General features: G+C 39.8%; 1 protein-coding gene across 1 annotated transcript; it reads left to right on the plus strand.

Moving 5' to 3' along the window:
* The first annotated feature begins 7,659 nt into the window (after window positions 1-7,659).
* On the plus strand, window positions 7,660-15,556 carry LOC117510754 (ATP synthase subunit alpha, mitochondrial-like). Its single transcript, XM_034170592.1, has 11 exons — window positions 7,660-7,812; window positions 8,224-8,299; window positions 9,192-9,361; window positions 11,306-11,479; window positions 12,237-12,403; window positions 12,564-12,864; window positions 13,608-13,832; window positions 13,913-14,020; window positions 14,164-14,308; window positions 14,749-14,899; window positions 14,996-15,556. Exons 1-11 carry the CDS (start codon window positions 7,753-7,755, stop codon window positions 15,072-15,074), a joined length of 1,656 nt encoding a protein of 551 aa, XP_034026483.1. The 5' UTR covers window positions 7,660-7,752; the 3' UTR covers window positions 15,075-15,556.
* The last annotated feature ends 2,279 nt before the right edge of the window (window positions 15,557-17,835 follow it).

Below are 17,835 nucleotides of genomic sequence, written 5' to 3' on the forward strand. Positions count from 1 at the left end.
ATTTTCACCAAAGGTTAACGTCTCAAATTAATAATTAATAAATAATTTGTCAACATCTAGCGTTTGATGTAAGCATTTTAGGACTTCTGGTATATCGCAAATAAAAGATTATTTAAATCAGTTTAAAAATAGATTTAGTATTGTTGCAATCACTGAATCTTGGCTTAATGATGATCTCATGGCTGATGTTCAAATAGAGGGATATGAGCTGTATTTTGTGAACAGAAGAGATAAAAGGGGCGGTGGTGTTGCTCTGTACATAAAGGCAGATCTGATATGTACAATTGTAGAAGAAATGACAACTGTGGATGACGTCATAGAAATTGTAACTGGAACTTGTACATGAAACATCTAAAAAATATTTTAATCAGTTGTGTATACAGAGCACCAGACACTTGTGTTGTGAAATTTACAGATAGAATAATAGAGTTATTCCATCAAATTAAAAACAAAACGCTTTTTATATGTGGAGACTTTAACATTAACATAGAGAGCTCCAGTTGCCAAAGAATAAGTGATTTTGTGAATTCAATGTATAGTTTGGGGTTATTCCACTTGATAACAAAACCAACCAGAATCACATCGCAAAGTGCAACGGTAATTAGCAATATATTTACAAATAGAACAGATGAAATTATCAGGAATGGGATCTTGATGACAGATGTTAGTGATCATTTACCAGTCTTTTCGATATTTAAATATAAAAATAGGTACAAGAAAAAAACTGTTATAAACTTTAAAAGAGACAAGTCAGTAAAAGCCTTAGAGGCATTAAAATATGATCTTAAAAATCAAAATTGGGAAGAAGTTTATGTCAGTGATGTTAATGTAGCATATAACTCATTTATGAAAATATTGATGAAATCATATAATAAAAACTGTAAATTAATAGAAATTAGTAAGAAAAGAGTAAATAAACCATGGCTGACAAAGGGAATAAAAAATGCTTGTGCAAAGAAAAACTATTTATACAGGTGCTTTTTAAAAATGCAAACAAAGGAAACAGAACACAGATACAAAAAATATAAAAATAAACTATTGACAATAATTAGGAAACAAAAAAAAAAGATTATTATAGTGAACAATTAAATAAGAGTAAAGATAATATGAGGGCAACATGGGGAATTATAAAAAGTGTGATTGAAAGTGATGGAGCGAAAGCAACTTTTCCAAATTACTTTGTCAAAGAAAATAAAGAGATATATGACATAAAAGAAGTGGCAAATGGGTTTAATGATTATTTTTCAAATGTAGGATCAAGTCTGGTGGGAAATAAACCAATAGTAGAAGATACATTACATACACTTGTAAATACGGTCAATAGTATTTTCCTGGACAATGTGGAAAAAGATGAAATAAGAAATATTGTAAAAAACTGTGTAAGCAAAAGATCAACTGACCATGAAGATTTAGACATGATGACTGTAAAAAGTATAATAGAAACTGTTATTGAACCATTTACTTATATTTGCAATCTGTCTCTGTCAACAGGGATTTTTCCAGATGAAATGAAAACTGCTAAGGTAGTCCCATTATATAAAAATGGAGACAAACATAAATTCTCTAATTACAGGCCAGTATCATTGCTTCCACAGTTTTCTAAAATTATGGAAAAAAGTTTTTGTGACAAGGTTGGATAAATTCACTGAGAAACATCATATTTTAAATAATGCTCAGTATGGATTCAGAACAAAACATTCGGCAGCTATGGCAATTATGGAATTAATAGAGAAAATATCAACAACAATAGAAAATAAGGATTATTTTGTAAGTATTTTTATTGACTTGAAAAAAGCTTTTGATGTTATTGACCACTCAAGATTGCTTCACAAGTTACAAGAATATGGAATAAGAGGTATTGCACATCAGTGGGTAAAAAGCTACTTAGAAAACAGAAAATAGTTTGTTCAGATAAATAATATCAAATCAGAATTGTGTAATATTGCTTATGGAGTACCACAAGGATCAGTACTTGGACCCAAACTGTTTATTTTGTATATCAATGATTTTGTGAATGTATCTAATGTGCTTGGTAGCATTTTATTTGCTGATGATACAACACTGTTTTACTCTGGATCAGATATACAGGAAGTAGCACAAGTGATAAAAACAGAATTGGAAAAGGTTAAGCATTGGTTTGATATAAACAGACTGTCACTAAATATTAATAAGACAAATTTCATATTGTTTAATGACAGAGCAAAAAAAAAATAACGTGTCATTACAAATAGATGGAATGGATATACAAAGGGTAAAAGAAATGAAATTTTTAGGAGTCATAATTGATGAAGATCTTACATGGAAGTCACACATAAATTACATAAAAGGAAAAATAGCGAAAGCCATTGCTGTTTTGCATAAAGTAAAATATTCATTAAATAGTTATGGTTTATTAACATTGTACAATTCATTGATTTTCCCATATTTAACTTATTGTGTAGAAATCTGGGGATCATCATATACAACTTATATACAACCTCTGTTTATTCTGCAGAAAAGGGCTTTAAGGGTGATTAGCAACAGTGGTTTTAGAGATCCATCTAATCCATTGTTCATTAAGTACAGGGTACTTAAATTTCGTGATTTGGTCGATTTGAAAATATTACAAACAATGTACCAAGCTAATAAAAATGCTTTACCAACAAACATTCAAAATATGTTTGAGAAAAGAGTAAGTAGTTATAAACTGAAAGGAATAGAAGTCTTTAGAAAACCAAGATACAGAACCAAAGTAAAAGAACGGAGTATTGCAGTAAATGGTGTAAAATTATGGAACAATCTCAACAAAGAAATTAAAGAATTAAGGTCGCTTAAATTATTTAAAAAACGTATTAAACTAGATGTATTAAGTAAGTATGAAACTATAAAATAAGTTAGTGGGCTGTAAGGAAGTAAAAAAAAAATGTAATTTGTTAATAATGTATAAAATGTTTTAAGTTTAAAAATGTAACCTGTCAGAGATGTAATCTATTTAATAATGGTCATAATTATGAAATAAGTCAGTGGTATGTGACAAGTTAAAGAAATACAATCTGTTAAATAATGTTGAAAAAATGACGCTGGATATTGAAAGATTGTATTGTAAAAAGGGGCAGAAAATATAAGACTTGTTCTTCTCTCTGCTCCTTTTCATTCTGGTAATGGAGATGCTTTATTTCTGCTTTTCTGTTTTTTTTCTTTTAAATGAATGAAATAAATAAATAAATGAAATGAAATTAAATGAAATGAAAAATATTTCCCACTTGAAACCCAAAATTGATTGAGCAAAAAAGGCATTTCTAAATGTCAGAAATGCATGGATTTTTGGCAGGCAGAGTTCTGACCTCCTAGTTCTAATGTATAAAAATTTTGAATTTGAGAGTTTTTTTGGTTCTTGAGTTTTAAGATGTGGAAGGTTTTGCCGTACGGAGGGACGGAAGGACAGCAATTTTTCTTGACAAACACAATTGGCAGTTGTGAACAATTCTTTAATAACTGAGGACAAAACAACACTTAGCATTTGTTTTCAATTAAGCAGAATTCACTTTGCCTTTTTTTTTACTTTTTTTTTGGTGGGGTGGAGGTAATTTTATTTATTTATTTATTTATTTACTTTTTTTTATTTCTATGACACCTACATAAATACTTGTAATTTGATATTTTACTGAAAGCTAGGTGTTTCTTCTCTGAACAGGAAGTGGAAAGCAGCTGGACAGTATGGCAGCTCTGCTACAGCTAAATATGTCCCCGCAAACACTGTGTAAACTTCTAATCGACTTCTGGCGTATTGAATTTTGGTTCCTTTTTTGCATTTTTACTAAAAAAAGGCAATGGAGTCATTCAATAGAGCAAAACGTATGGAACCAAAATTCCTATTAAATTATGTCAGTAATGCAAAGGACTAGTTTTCAGTCCCCCCAGAAATGTGCAATGCCAGAATTACAACAATTAATTCATCTAGCATATCCATATATCTCTCTCAATTTATATAGATACATAGAGATATAGCCATCTATGTTTCCATAAATGTCTGTGTGTATTGGTTGAATATACACAGACTCAGGCAGCACTGAGCAAAAAGAGAACAGTGCGACATAAATAGAGGAGTTCATTCAGCCATTTGAGCAGCATTTATTCGGAAAAGCTTCAGGCAGCTGTCAGCACAGTGGAGAGATGGGGCAATAAGTGGGGTTTCTGTTTTTCTCTTATAAAACACAGGCCATATGTTTCTCCAAAAAACGTAATAATCTACCAATTTCAATCACTCTTTATAGGCAGTCATTTAAGTATGTTCAAACTGTGTGTTTTTGGGTGTCTGGATGGATTGTAAATTCACCTTTGGTGGTCATATCCAGAGAGTTGTCACAAGACGTAAAACAGCAACAAATATAATGAGGTGTCTGACAGGAAGTAGCTGGGGACCTACCACGAAGTCTCTGAAGCAAATCTATACTGCCATAATAAGATCTGCCTTAGATTATGCATACAGATCAGCCGCAGAATCTCATTTACAAAAGCTTGATGCGATACACGCTCAGGCCCTCCACGTATGTTGTGGAGCTGTCAAGACATCACCAATCCCAGCGCTTCAGGTAGAGGTTGGAGAATTACCTTTAACCTGTAGGCATCTCCGATTTTCTATGGGATATTGGACAAATGTACAGAGTCACAAACAGACACATCTGACCAAATCTGTTTTAAACCCATATTGGAAGCATGGTAAAATTAAGTCTAATAGTTTTGGTTGGATAGGAAATAGTCATGCTAGGAAACTAGGTTTGTCTAAGTTAGTACATAGTTGTGTGGTACCATTGTCTGCTTTCACCCTTGTTTTTTTTCCTATGCCCCAAGTAGACTTTGAGATGGAGAAACCCTCAAAGGAACACTCAACAAAAAAACAGATGCATTGGATGAACTCAGTTCAATTATGTGCAGGATTTAGATCTAATAAATATATGTAGCCCCAGTTCAAATACAGCACATCCATGCAAAATAATTCTATTTAATTTAGTTGGGACTTTATTAGATGGAAATCCTGCCCATAATTGAATTGAGTTCATCCAGTATGTCATTTGTTTTGTGATATTATCAAAAAACTAACTCATTGGATTGGATTCCATCTAATAAATATATGTAGCCCCAACTCAAATAAAGCACATCCATGTAAAATTATGTAATTTAATTGAGTTGGGACTACATACGAGGTCTGTCAATAAAGCAACGGTCCTTTTTATTTTTTTCTAAAACTATATGGATTTCATTCATATGTTTTTACGTCAGACATGCTTGAACCCTCGTGCGCATGCGTGAGTTTTTCCACGCCTGTCGGTGACGTCATTCGCCTGTGAGTGTCCCCATACCTGGTACAACATGAGCACTCCTTGTGGGAGGAGTCGTCCAGCCCCTCGTCGGAATTCCTTTCTGAGAAGTTGCTGAGAGACTGGCGCGTTTGTTTGATCAGAATTTTTCTAAACCTGTGAGACACATCGAAGTGGACACAGTTCGAAAAATTAAGCTGGTTTTCAGTGAAAATTTTAACAGCTGATGAGAGATTTTGAGGTGATTCTGTCGCTTTACGGACTTTTCATGGTGCGAGACGTCGCTCAGCGCTCTCAGGCGGCGTCATCAGCCTGTTTCAGCTTAAAACCTCCACATTTCAGGCTCTATTGATCCAGGACGTCGTGAGAGAACGAGAAGTTTCAGAAGAAGTCGGTTTCAGCATTTTATCCGGATATTCCACTGTTAAAGGAGATTTTTTGTAATGAAAGACGTGCGGACGGGTCCGCGCGTCGGCTCGCAGCCGCCGCGACGCTCCGCCACAGGAAAACACCTCTGTTGAAAGCCTTAAGGACAAGTTGGAACATGTCCTGCTGTTAAACATTTCTCATATACTCACTCCACTGAAAGCCATCAAAAGCCGCCTGGATTTTACAAATGGTTATCAACACGGAGGTGTTTTTCCTGTGCCGCCGGCCGCCGTCGGCTGCGTCCCGACGCGCGGACCCGTCCGCACGTCTTTCATTAAAAAATCTCCTTTAACAGTGGAATTCGGATAAAATGCTGAAACCGACTTCTTCTGAAACTTCTCTGTTCTCTCACGACGTCCTGGATCAATAGAGCCTGAAATGTGGAGGTTTCAGCTTGAACAGGTTGACGACGGCGCCTGAGAGCGCTGAGCGACGTCTCGCACCGTGAAAAGTCCTTAAAGCGACAGAATCACCTCAAAATCTCTCATCAGCCGTTAAAATTTCACTGAAAACCAGCTTAATTTTTCGAACCGTGTCCACTTCGATGTGTCTCACAGGTTTAGAAAAAATTTTGACCAAACAAAGCGCCAGTCTCTCAGCAACTTCTCAGACAAAGGAATTCCGACGAGGGGCTGGACGACTCCTCCCACAAGGAGTGCTCACAGGCGAATGACGTCAACCGACAGGCGTGGAAAACTCACGCATGCGCACGAGGGTTCAAGCATGTCTGACATAAAACATATGAATGAAATCCATATAGTTTTTGAAAAAATAAAAAGGACCGTTACTTTATTGACAGACCTCGTATATTATTTAGATGAAAATACCTGCACGTACGTGAATTGAGTTCATTCCCAAAGAGCCATTTTTTGAGTGAAGGTAATATGTCTGGTGAGATGGACAATCTCATTCATGTGGTACCTTAAAATGAAATATACGGATATGATATTTACAGGTGGATGTAAAGATCTAGTCACAGGAAGACAGGAGCAGCAGTTTATATTCCCCAATTCATACGTCAATCATAAAAAGACTGTTAGATCATTGATCTGTCTTTCTGTGGAGCTGCTAGCACTTTTGCTTGAACTGTGGTGGGTAGAGGAGGTGATTGCTTCAGATCAACCACGTCATCTGTTCAGATTCAATGGCAGCACTCAGAATTTCAAATGTCAAATTTGTTTGCAGGCCAGACCTGATCACTGAGATTATTCAAAGCTTATTCAAACTACAACAACAGAGTATTTCAGTGTGTTTCATGTGGGTTCCATCTCATACTGAAATTGAGGCCAATGAAGCAGTTGATCAGCTGACAAAAGCAGCTCTGAAATCAGAAATACAGATCAACATTCCACTTAGTAAATCTGAAGTCAAAACAATCATCAAGACAGAAATGAACAAAGCATGGCAAAAAGCAGTGGGACAGGAAATCTAAGGGTTGTTTTTTAATGTAAAATTCAGGGACAGGTTGTATCAAGGAGACAGGGGAGATGGAGTCGGAGGAAGTAATCTCACCACTACGTATAGGTCACACAGGCTTAAATCATACTCCCAACATCACTGGAAAACATGAAACCAGTCATTGTTTGAGATTGCAGCACAAGGGAGACTGGTGAGCATGTTTTATTGGCGTGCCAAGCATATAACAGACAGAATTCTATTAGATGATGTTAGAACACGAAAACAGACCAGTTTAAACACTTTAGGGATTACTTTTTCTACACTTACACCACCTGCTTGGAGGAATGTAATTGCACATTGTAAAGGGAACATGGATAATTCAATATAATATGTACAGTGAAATTCCCACAACTTTTGTTCCCTCCCCTCCCTTATCTCTCCATTTCTTCCATTAATGCTACCACACCCAACCCGTTGGTGGGCGGTAATGCACTGTGTCGGTTTGAAACCGCCAAAAACCTCGGTAGAAGAAGAAGAAGAAGAAGGAAAAAAAAAAGGATAGAGAAGAAAGGCAGGTCGCTGCTGTTGACGGCGGGGGAGGAGAGTGAGGTCATTAATAGTCTGGTAAATGCTATCTAGTGCGAGTGGCAGCATCTTTGGTCAGAATTCTGCCCAACGGGCTGGATTTGTGGAGTATTTTAATGAGGTCGACTGCAAATCATTGCCGACTTGCAAGTTTATAACGGTAGTAGTGTGAACATAGTGTAACGTCAAGGCCGCTAGCTAATCGCGTTTAAGCTAATGTTGTTTCAACAAACCTCTATGCACAATTTGTGTCCATATGCTTGAAATTTCAATTGAGTCATTTCATGAAGTCCTTATTGAAAAACCAAACTGCTCATGTTGGTATTGACACTCATGCTAGTGCTAGCTAAGTGCTCATTCGGCCATGCCTTTGAAGGTCAGAAAGGCTGACAGTTCTGTAATCTACTACACAGGCTTTATGTTATCAAAAGGCACACATTAAATATCGCTGTATTATGTATGGCGTCTTTATATGACGTTGGTGTCAATTTAAACACCATGCCATTGAATCCAGGTGTCTAAGGACTGTCCCGGCTGCCTGCGTGGGGTCAACCACCTTCACACTCACAGACAATGGCTGCAGAAGACAGGTGACAAATCCTTCTCTTCATACTCACACCAATTGGAATTGATTAAGGTCACTAATTGAGCCGTATCGGTTGTGTGTTTATGTAGAGCTGTCCTATGTGGCAAGCTAAATCTGCCTCACTGTAAACTTTTGTTGCCAAACGAATAAGGGAGAATGTCATTAGAAGTGTCTGGGTAGCAAGGAGAGGATCCCTACAAAGGCAATATGTCCATGTTTACCTCGGTAACCTATAACAGATTATACAGGCAGCTACTTACTGTAGCCGCCTTCCATTTGGCAGTGACACTCTCCAACAAGTCTATACATTTATCATGCACAGAGTTTCATGCTTGTATGCGTGGACTGTATACTAAGTTAATTTTTGATGGAATACGTTTATCCAAATAATGGGAAAAATTATGCAAACTCAAGATAATCTTGGTCATAACAGCCAACGTGTGTTGTCAGTCTGAAAGGAATATTAATGCAGTACTGGTGTAAAGGTAGTAACTAGAAGTATGTCTTGACTTGTACCTACATATCAAATGGCATGAAGTAAGTCCTGTATAGGCCTGTTGGTGCCGGAGCTTATCTTAGAATTTTGTTGCGTAATGTCGAGTCAATGACTCCCCCTGGATGAGACGCTAGTCCAACACAGGTTATTTCCCCAGCTAAGGCTGATACCCATTTACAGCTGGGTGGCTTGAGATGATGTAAGATTGTGCGTCTTGTCTATGGACACAGGTAGCATGAGCATGATGTAAACACAGGTCTAAATATTAGCAGGCCAGCTCTTTATCCATTCAGCTACCTGCTCTATGACTAATACAAATACTGCTAATACTTTCATATGTAATTTCAAAATCACTTTTGCTGAGCAACATTTACAAATATAGATTTTCATTATTTCACAGGCACAGCAGAGGTATCATCCATCCTGGAAGAGAAGATCTTGGGAGCTGACACTTCTGCGGACCTGGAGGAGACAGGACGTGTACTGTCCATTGGTGACGGTATTGCCAGAGTATATGGGCTGAGGAATGTCCAAGCAGAGGAGATGGTGGAGTTCTCTTCTGGACTTAAGGTATCGATAAGGACAAGGACACCCTGATAAAACTACTGCAAGCTAATTTCTGAAAAAAATTAAACTATAATGAAAATAGTTCCTATTTACTGGTCACAAAGCAAGCAAAAACAGACCGTTTATGTTTTCAAACTAATAAAACCCCATTATTCATTAGCCAAGAGACGGGGTACATCCTGGGGGCAGCAGTCTGTTGCATGTCTCTCAAATACCGGCAGACTAACACACTCCACTCACACCCATAGTCAATAGTAGGAATCTACACCGGCCATATTGGATTGTGGGAAATGCAACTGTACAACCTCGAAATATGTGCAATTTACCCCATCACTCAGAAGGTCCTGGAAGCAAGATACAGTCAAACTTGTATACAACCCCTGGCAAAAATTGTGGAATCACCGGCCTCCGTGGCCATGCAATGATGACATGCACTTGATGTTTTAAAGTTCTCCGTCGCGTCTTGATGCAATTTGCCGCAAAAACAGTGGCTTCTTCTGGGTTAATTTATCCCTCAACAAGTTCCACTTCTTTATGCAATCATCAGCCTCCAAACCAACGATATGGTACGTACAATTTTCCTCCATGAATTGTGGGTCATTTGAGTCTTTCTGACTCCTTGTTGTAAAGTTGGTCATATTTGTGGACTTTTCTGCCAAACATATTTGAGCCATGATCGAAATGTAATCGTGCAGGCGCAGTGCAAAAACTACTTAAATGAGACTGGAGAGGATGGAGTGAAAATGTAAACTGACAAATCATAGCCCTTGCGGTCTCACTCATTTAGCAGGTGCATGGGTTCGCAGCCAAGCAGAGGGCTGTGAAAGCGGTTTGGTTTATCATATCGAAGAATGTGTGAAACGTAACACCATATTACAGCGCAGGCAACAAGCAGCATTTTGTTAATAATCACCAGCCTTGAATTATGCCCTGCCTCGTTTAGGTCCCGTGTCTGAGCACATTTTGAAAAAATTAAACAGCCAGTCTTTTAATCAAGGAAATATGAGAGCCACTTTCCTCAAATCAGCTAGTGTTAGTGCCGAACTTCATTTCGTACCCGTTACTGGGCGTGTCCAGGCTGCTCTGTCCAGCAGATATGAGGGGTTTTTAATGCATTGCAGTCGGACTGGTTGTTTTGTTCAATGTGAGCGAAAATCCATTATATACAGTGTTTGTTGCAAGGCAAACCATACAGTTGGACTGCATTTATATAGCTCTTTTCCATCTGCATCAGAAGCTTAAAGTGCTTTACAATTATGCTTCACATTCACACAGACGCACTCTCACACCAATGTCAGGATGCTGTCATGCAAGGCGCTCAACACACACAGATTAGGGACCTTGCCCAAACTGCACCGCTGTGCGCTGGTGGTCTGCATCACAGTTTTAGGCGTCCTTCTCTCGCTCAACTTAATCTGCGTTCTCACTCAAACTGCACATCCTTTGTGCCACAAAGTCAGCCACGCCATAACTAACAGCTACTTTTACATAATCTCATCCAAAATTGTCTTAAAAGTGCTGTATCCCTCTTTGTTTACATCCATGGGCAGTCAGCTGTAGAAATACAGATGATCCCATGATGCAGTGCGTGAGGGGAGTTGATCATGTGCAGTGACACATGCTTTCCTACTGTTAGTCACCATTTCACCTAACATGCATGTCTTTGGAAGTGGAGTGAAGCTGAAGAACCTAGATGTAAGCCACACAAACTCTACACAGAAAAGACCAGGTTGAAAGTGAAAGTGGGACCTTCTAGGTCTGAGCCTGCAGTACTAACAACTAAGCCAAACCGCCAGAACATATTAAAATGTAACTTGCACAGTTTATAAATGCATTTGGTTTGTACCTTTTTAATAAAAGTTTTAAGTACTGTACAATTAGTACAGTACTTAAGTGATGAGCATTGAATACATTGCTAATAAGGTCTAACTTTTTTGTTTTTCTCAGGGAATGTCTCTGAACTTGGAGCCTGACAACGTTGGTGTTGTAGTGTTCGGTAATGACAAACTGATTAAGGAGGGTGACATTGTGAAGAGGACTGGTGCCATCGTGGATGTTCCTGTTGGTGAAGAACTGCTTGGCCGTGTGGTGGATGCTCTGGGAAATGCCATTGATGGAAAGGTTACTTGAGCCACTTCCGTTACATTAGAACCATTGACTTCTGGCATTAAATTGTCTGTTGTTTGACCTAACCCAGTTCCATTTACTCTGGACATTACTGTGTCTCCAGTGACCACACTGAAATCCAATTAGGAGACTATGTCCAGCTCCTCATGCCTGATCTGCTTTGCTGCTGCTGCTTCTTCCGTTTGATCCCATTAGGTGTTGCCACAGCAGTTCGAGTTTACATCTCACCCTGTCCTCTGTATGTTTTGTCACACCACCCACCTGCATGTCTTCCTTCACCTCTACTTCCATTTTTGCTATCCCTCTTCTCCTGCTGCCCAGTGGTGCCATCCTCAGCACTCTTCTCCCTCTACACCCTGGGTCTCTCTTCTGTACGTCTCTATGCTGCTGTCCAAATCATGTCTCTGACCTTGTCTTCAAACTCTCCTACCTGTGCTGTCCCTCTGATATAGTCATTCCTAATCCTGTCCATCTTCATTGCTCCCAAAGAAAATTGCGGCATCTTCAGCTATGCCTCCTGTGTTCTTGTTAGATAGCTGGTCTCACAACCATCTTGCAAGCTTTTGCTTTTGCAGATACCCATGAATCAAGAAAAATCATGCTGAAAAGGACCATGTAGAAAGGGACAATGATAGTTTGTGCAGATGCGCTAGCTTTGGTCCAGCTGACATTGTAATACAGTGTCTCTTGGCAAAAATACACCAGAAATGGGTTCTTTATGAGTATTATTCTATATGAATCCCTCCTACAGGGTCCTCTGGGCTCTAAGACACGTAGGCGTGTGGGTCTGAAGGCCCCCGGTATCATCCCCCGTATCTCTGTGAGGGAGCCAATGCAGACTGGAATTAAGGCTGTGGACAGTTTGGTACCCATTGGCAGAGGCCAGCGTGAGCTGATCATTGGTGACAGGCAAACCGGGTACGTAGTGTTAGTGTGTTTTTATTGGAGACCTGTTTTGATGTCATTAATAAAGTTCATTAGCAGGTAACAGGAGCACATTATGCGTGTGTGTTTTGTTTTGGGGTTTTTTTCCTCTCCCTCTCTCTCTCGCTCGCTCTCATTTGATTTTCCAATACAGAAAAACTGCTATTGCCATTGACACAATCATCAACCAGAAGCGTTTTAATGATGGTACAGATGAGAAAAAGAAGCTGTACTGCATTTATGTCGCCATCGGACAAAAGAGGTCCACTGTGGCTCAGCTGGTGAAGAGGCTGACTGATGCTGACGCCATGAAGTACACCATTGTGGTCTCTGCTACTGCTTCTGATGCAGCTCCTCTCCAGTACTTGGCTCCCTACTCTGGCTGCTCCATGGGAGAGTACTTCAGAGACAATGGCAAGCACGCTCTGATCATCTATGACGACCTTTCCAAACAGGTGAGAGCTTACATTACCATGACACCAGAAAAGTTCACAGTTGAAATAAAGGCCCCCTGACACTTGCACGACTTTGATCCGCGCACTTGCACGCACTTTGTCGTGATGATCCCACCTGCTGTGTTCCCAGCTGTACGCTGTGCTTTGTTCCGCTGGCTGCCTCGCACTGGACGCTGCGTATATAAAATAATTATTTTGTAGTGGATTAATCATTCTCTCAATGAGTTGGCTGTTGAAAGCGCATGTAATCGCTTCCGGAATCGCAGAGGAATCTGCAGCTTTTCTGTCTCTTGTTCGCACGTAATAAGGTGGAGAACTTGGTCAAACAGTTGCATGTTCTTTTCTTCTCATGAGTGGCTGTTAAAGTATGTTTATGATAGATGCACTCTGATGTGGTGCGCTGACGCGATCGCACGCAGTGTTTTTGATTTGTTCGCGCAGTGTTCACATCATTAATGCGTGATGGAGATTTTGAACATTTTGGAATTTTCTTTGTGCACAAAGCTGCTCACAGTTAACGAGTTTGAGACGAGTTTACTGTCCTGCACAACAGTGTATGCAAGTGCGCACATCAGTCGTGCAAGTGTCAGGGAGCCTTAACACTTGGTAAAATGTGACTGTGATTGCAGTGCCTGAAAGGGCTTGTTGGATTCTTAATAAATTACTGTAGTTATATTGTGACTTGTTCTCGTGCCCCCCCCCCCCCCCCCCCCCCAACCTTCTTTTTGTTTTGTTGTTGTTAGGCTGTTGCTTATCGTCAGATGTCTCTGCTGCTGCGTCGTCCTCCTGGTCGTGAGGCCTACCCCGGTGATGTGTTTTATCTGCACTCTCGTCTGCTGGAAAGAGCTGCCAAGATGAACGACAACTTTGGAGGTGGTTCCCTCACTGCCCTCCCTGTAATTGAGACCCAGGCTGGTGATGTGTCTGCCTACATCCCTACCAATGTCATCTCCATCACAGATGGACAGGTTTGTGTACAGTTGTCTTCATCCATATTGTTCTGTTAGACAATTTGTGTCACTGGCTACCTCTAAACTGTCTGCTGTAGATCTTCTTGGAGACTGAGCTGTTCTATAAGGGTATCCGCCCAGCTATCAACGTAGGTCTGTCTGTGTCCCGAGTTGGCTCTGCTGCCCAGACCAGAGCCATGAAACAGGTAAGTGCTGCTGTTGATTTAAACGCAGATTTCATTAATTCTCTTATTTAGGTCAGTTGATTTTTAATGTTTAATAATGATTAAAAAAAAAGGTTATGTGGTTTTGGTGTGTGTGTGTGTGTGTGTGTGTCTTTGCTTTATAGGTGGCAGGCACCATGAAGTTGGAGCTGGCTCAGTACCGTGAGGTGGCTGCTTTTGCTCAGTTTGGCTCAGACCTGGACGCAGCGACCCAGCAGCTTCTCAACAGAGGCGTCAGGCTCACTGAACTGCTCAAACAAGGGCAGTATTGTAAGTGGAAATATCTTTACAGTTAATTTTTGTTAAACCCCATAAATTAAAGCTTAAGTCTACACTACAAGTACATCTTGTTTTATTTCAACTCCATTGGGGTGGTGTACAGAGACAAAATTACACACGTCACTAAATAGCCAAGGTCCTGTCACATTATAAGAGCACACATTTCCCTCCTTAATCATCTCAACTGAGTACAATTAGTTTCAACATGTATTCTTAACCAGACTGCTGTGTTCACTGTTATGCATATTAAGTTCTGCAGCCAGTTTTTTTTTTTTTTTTTTTTATGCGGGTTTGTTGCAAATGAGATGAGTCACCAAAGATGAGTAGAGCACAAACATGCTTCTTTTTTTGTTGTTGTTTTGTTTAATAATTTAACTTTTTTTTTTTTTTTTTAATGAAAGTTGAATACATTTTCTCTCTTCCTTATTCAGCTCCAATGGCAATTGAGGAGCAGGTCGCTGTCATCTATGCTGGGGTCAGAGGTCATTTGGACAAAATGGAGCCCAGCAAGATCACAAAGTTTGAGAAGGCTTTCCTCCAGCACATCCTCAGTCAGCAACAAGAACTGCTTTCCACAATCAGGTGAGACATATGACCACTATTATATGGTTTAGTGAGTATCTGATGTTATTCACTTAAATATTAAAGTGGGCTGTTTTTGACCCGTTTATTTTTCAGGGCTGACGGTAAGATCTCCGAGGCCTCAGATGCTAAACTCAAACAGGTTGTACTGAACTTCCTGTCCAGTTTTGAGTAATGGATCACACTTGTTGATCAGCGAGTTTACCTGCTGGTGACCCCATTATTCTTATGTATGTAAACACTGAAAGCCAGAATCTCCATGTACAGGTTTCTCAAAATAAAATTTTATAACCCTGCTGCATTGTAAAATTCTGCTGACTGTGCACTTCAAATTTCATGTCTGGCTCTGTACTATTTGAGCAGATTTGACCATTGATAGTAGCGTTGACATGCGAGAACAATCCATCCTTGAAATTTGTATTGTCACACAGCTTCAGTGTATTAAAATAAAACCAGCAGACACACAGCGATGCACTTCCTAACTGTTTAACTGCTGTGATGAGGTGTTTCAGACTTCATATTAAGGATGGTGAGCAGGTGCCGCATGTTTGACATGGCAGGTGTCTGTTTCTTCTGAGTGCAAGTAGTTTTTCACCTGTGGTTGAAACGGAGTGACATGTTCAGTGTGAAGGTAATAAACATGGTGACATTGTCACAGCAAAGTCTCTTGTCTTGTTTGACACCATACATGGACTGACTGCTAAACAGCTTTGGATGTCAAATCTATATTACACTGCAGATGCTACATGTTAGATGTTTTTGTAACCACTTCAGGAATGTTTTCCATTCTGTAGGTAATGACTCTCCTCTCTGATTTGGTGCTGTACCTTTCCTGCAGAATACTCCTGTAGGAGGCCGGATTCAGCGTGCGTGGGTGAAGATGCTATAGTGGTGGATTTCCAGTCATCTTTAACACTTCCTGAAGGAACATGCATATCATGTTTCTTCTGTCTGATGCAGAAGGTCAATGCGCCTGACACTGATGTGATGGGTGCTGCCATGTGCAGTGGCAGCATCTTGCTTAAAGGCACCATGTTGACTTTTCTTGCTGATAATGTTGAACTGAAGACCTCTGGTCACAGTCATGTCTCCACCCTCCAGGCCACTGATTCCACTTTATTTTTTTACCGAACACTGAGCTTTTTTTGGACACCTTGTATTGTGCAGGGAAGACTTTAAACACTCACAGTTTCTTGTTGAATAAAACATCTATGTTGGTATTTTTCAGATGTTCCTTTTTCTTTCTATCCCCTTGTTGGGATGGGGGTAGGGGAGAGCAGTGGGGTGTGCTTTCAGACCACTGACAGAATCAAGATGCAAGCACCTTGCAACTCATGTTCACTAGGTGTCTATCAATACCATATAGTAGACATGAACTATTCAGACAGGAGGCGGCGCTGAAGATGTTGCAGTTCTTTTTGGGAGTGACGAGAATGGATAGGATTAGGAAGGTACATATCAGAGACACAGCTCAGGTGGGACGGTTTGGAGATAAAGAAAACCTGCACCCTTCTTGGTCCATTCTGGAATGAGTTAAATACCCCTAGTATACAGGGAGAAGGATGCTGAGAATGCAGCCATTAGGCAGGAGGAGAAGAGGGAGGTTTATGGATGTGAGGGAGGACATGCAGGTGGTTGGTGGGACAGGAAGATACAGAGATGGCGATGATGATCTGCTGCGGTGACCCGTAACATGAACAGCCGAAAAAACAAAATCTGTGTGCACGGGAGATCTGAACCCAAGAATTCTTGTCATTTCATTGCTTACACTAGTGTTCAAAATAATAGTAGTGCTATGTGACAAAAACAATCCAGGTTTTGAGTATATTTCTTATTGTTACATGGGAAACAAGATACCAGTAGATTCAGTAGATGCTCACAAATCCAACAAGACCAAGCATTCATGATATGCACACTCTTAAGGCTATGAAATTGGGCTATTAGTAAAAAAAAGAAAAGGTGTTCACAATAATAGTAGAATCTGCTGTTGATGCTACAAACTCAAAACTTATGTTCAAACTGCTTTTTTAGCAATCGTGAATCACTAAACTAGTATTTAGTTGTATAACCACAGTTTTTCATGATTTCTTCACATCTGCAATTCTTTAATTTTGTTGGTTTGGAACCAAGATTTTGCTCATTTACTATTGTGCTTCGGGTCATTGTCTTGTTGAAACACCCATTTCAAGGGTATGTCCTCTTCAGCATAAGGCAACATGATCTCAAGTATTTTGACATATCCAAACTGGTCCATGATACCTGGTATGCGATATGCCTCGTATATAGGCCCAACACCATAGTAGGAGAAACATGCCCATATCATGATGCTTGTACCACGAACTGTGGCTTGAACTCAGAGTTTGGGGGTTGTCTCACAAACTGTCTGCGGCCCTTTGGCCCAAAAAGAACAATTTTACTCTCATCAGTCCACAAATTATTCCTCCATTTCTCTTTAGACCAGTTAATGTGTTCTTTGGCAAATTGTAACCTCTTCTGCACGTCTTTTATTTAACAGAGGGACTTTGCGGGGGATTCTTGCAAATAAATTAGCTTCACACAGGTGTCTTCTGTCACAGCACTTACAGGTAACTCCAGACTGTCTTTGATCATCCTGGAGCTGATCAATGGGTGAGCCTTTGCCATTCTGGTTATTCTTCTATCCATTTTGATGGTTGTTTTCCATTTTCTTCCATGCGTCTTTTTTTTTTGTCCCCCCCCCCCCCCCCCCCATTTTAAAGCATTGGAGATCATTGTAGATGAACAGCCTATAATTTTTTGCACCTGTGTTTTCCCCTCTCCAATCAACTTTTTAATCAAACTACGCTGTTCTTCTGAACGATGTCTTGAACGTCCCATTTTCCTCAGGCATTCAAAGAGAAAAGCATGTTCAACAGGTGCTGGCTTCATCCTTAAATAGGGGACACCTGATTCACACC

The sequence above is a fragment of the Thalassophryne amazonica genome, chromosome 5, assembly GCF_902500255.1.
Source record: "Thalassophryne amazonica chromosome 5, fThaAma1.1, whole genome shotgun sequence".
In the NCBI taxonomy this organism is placed as follows: domain Eukaryota; kingdom Metazoa; phylum Chordata; class Actinopteri; order Batrachoidiformes; family Batrachoididae; genus Thalassophryne; species Thalassophryne amazonica.

Excerpts from the sequence above, each read along its gene's own strand:
- LOC117510754 (XM_034170592.1), top strand. The coding sequence starts at position 7,753 with ATGCTATCTAGTGCGAGTGGCAGCATCTTTGGTCAGAATTCTGCCCAA. Across the intron at positions 7,813-8,223 it reads CTGCCCAACGGGCTGGATTT|GTGTCTAAGGACTGTCCCGG; the intron begins GTGGAGTATTTT and ends CATTGAATCCAG. Across the intron at positions 13,833-13,912 it reads TCTCCATCACAGATGGACAG|ATCTTCTTGGAGACTGAGCT; the intron begins GTTTGTGTACAG and ends TGTCTGCTGTAG.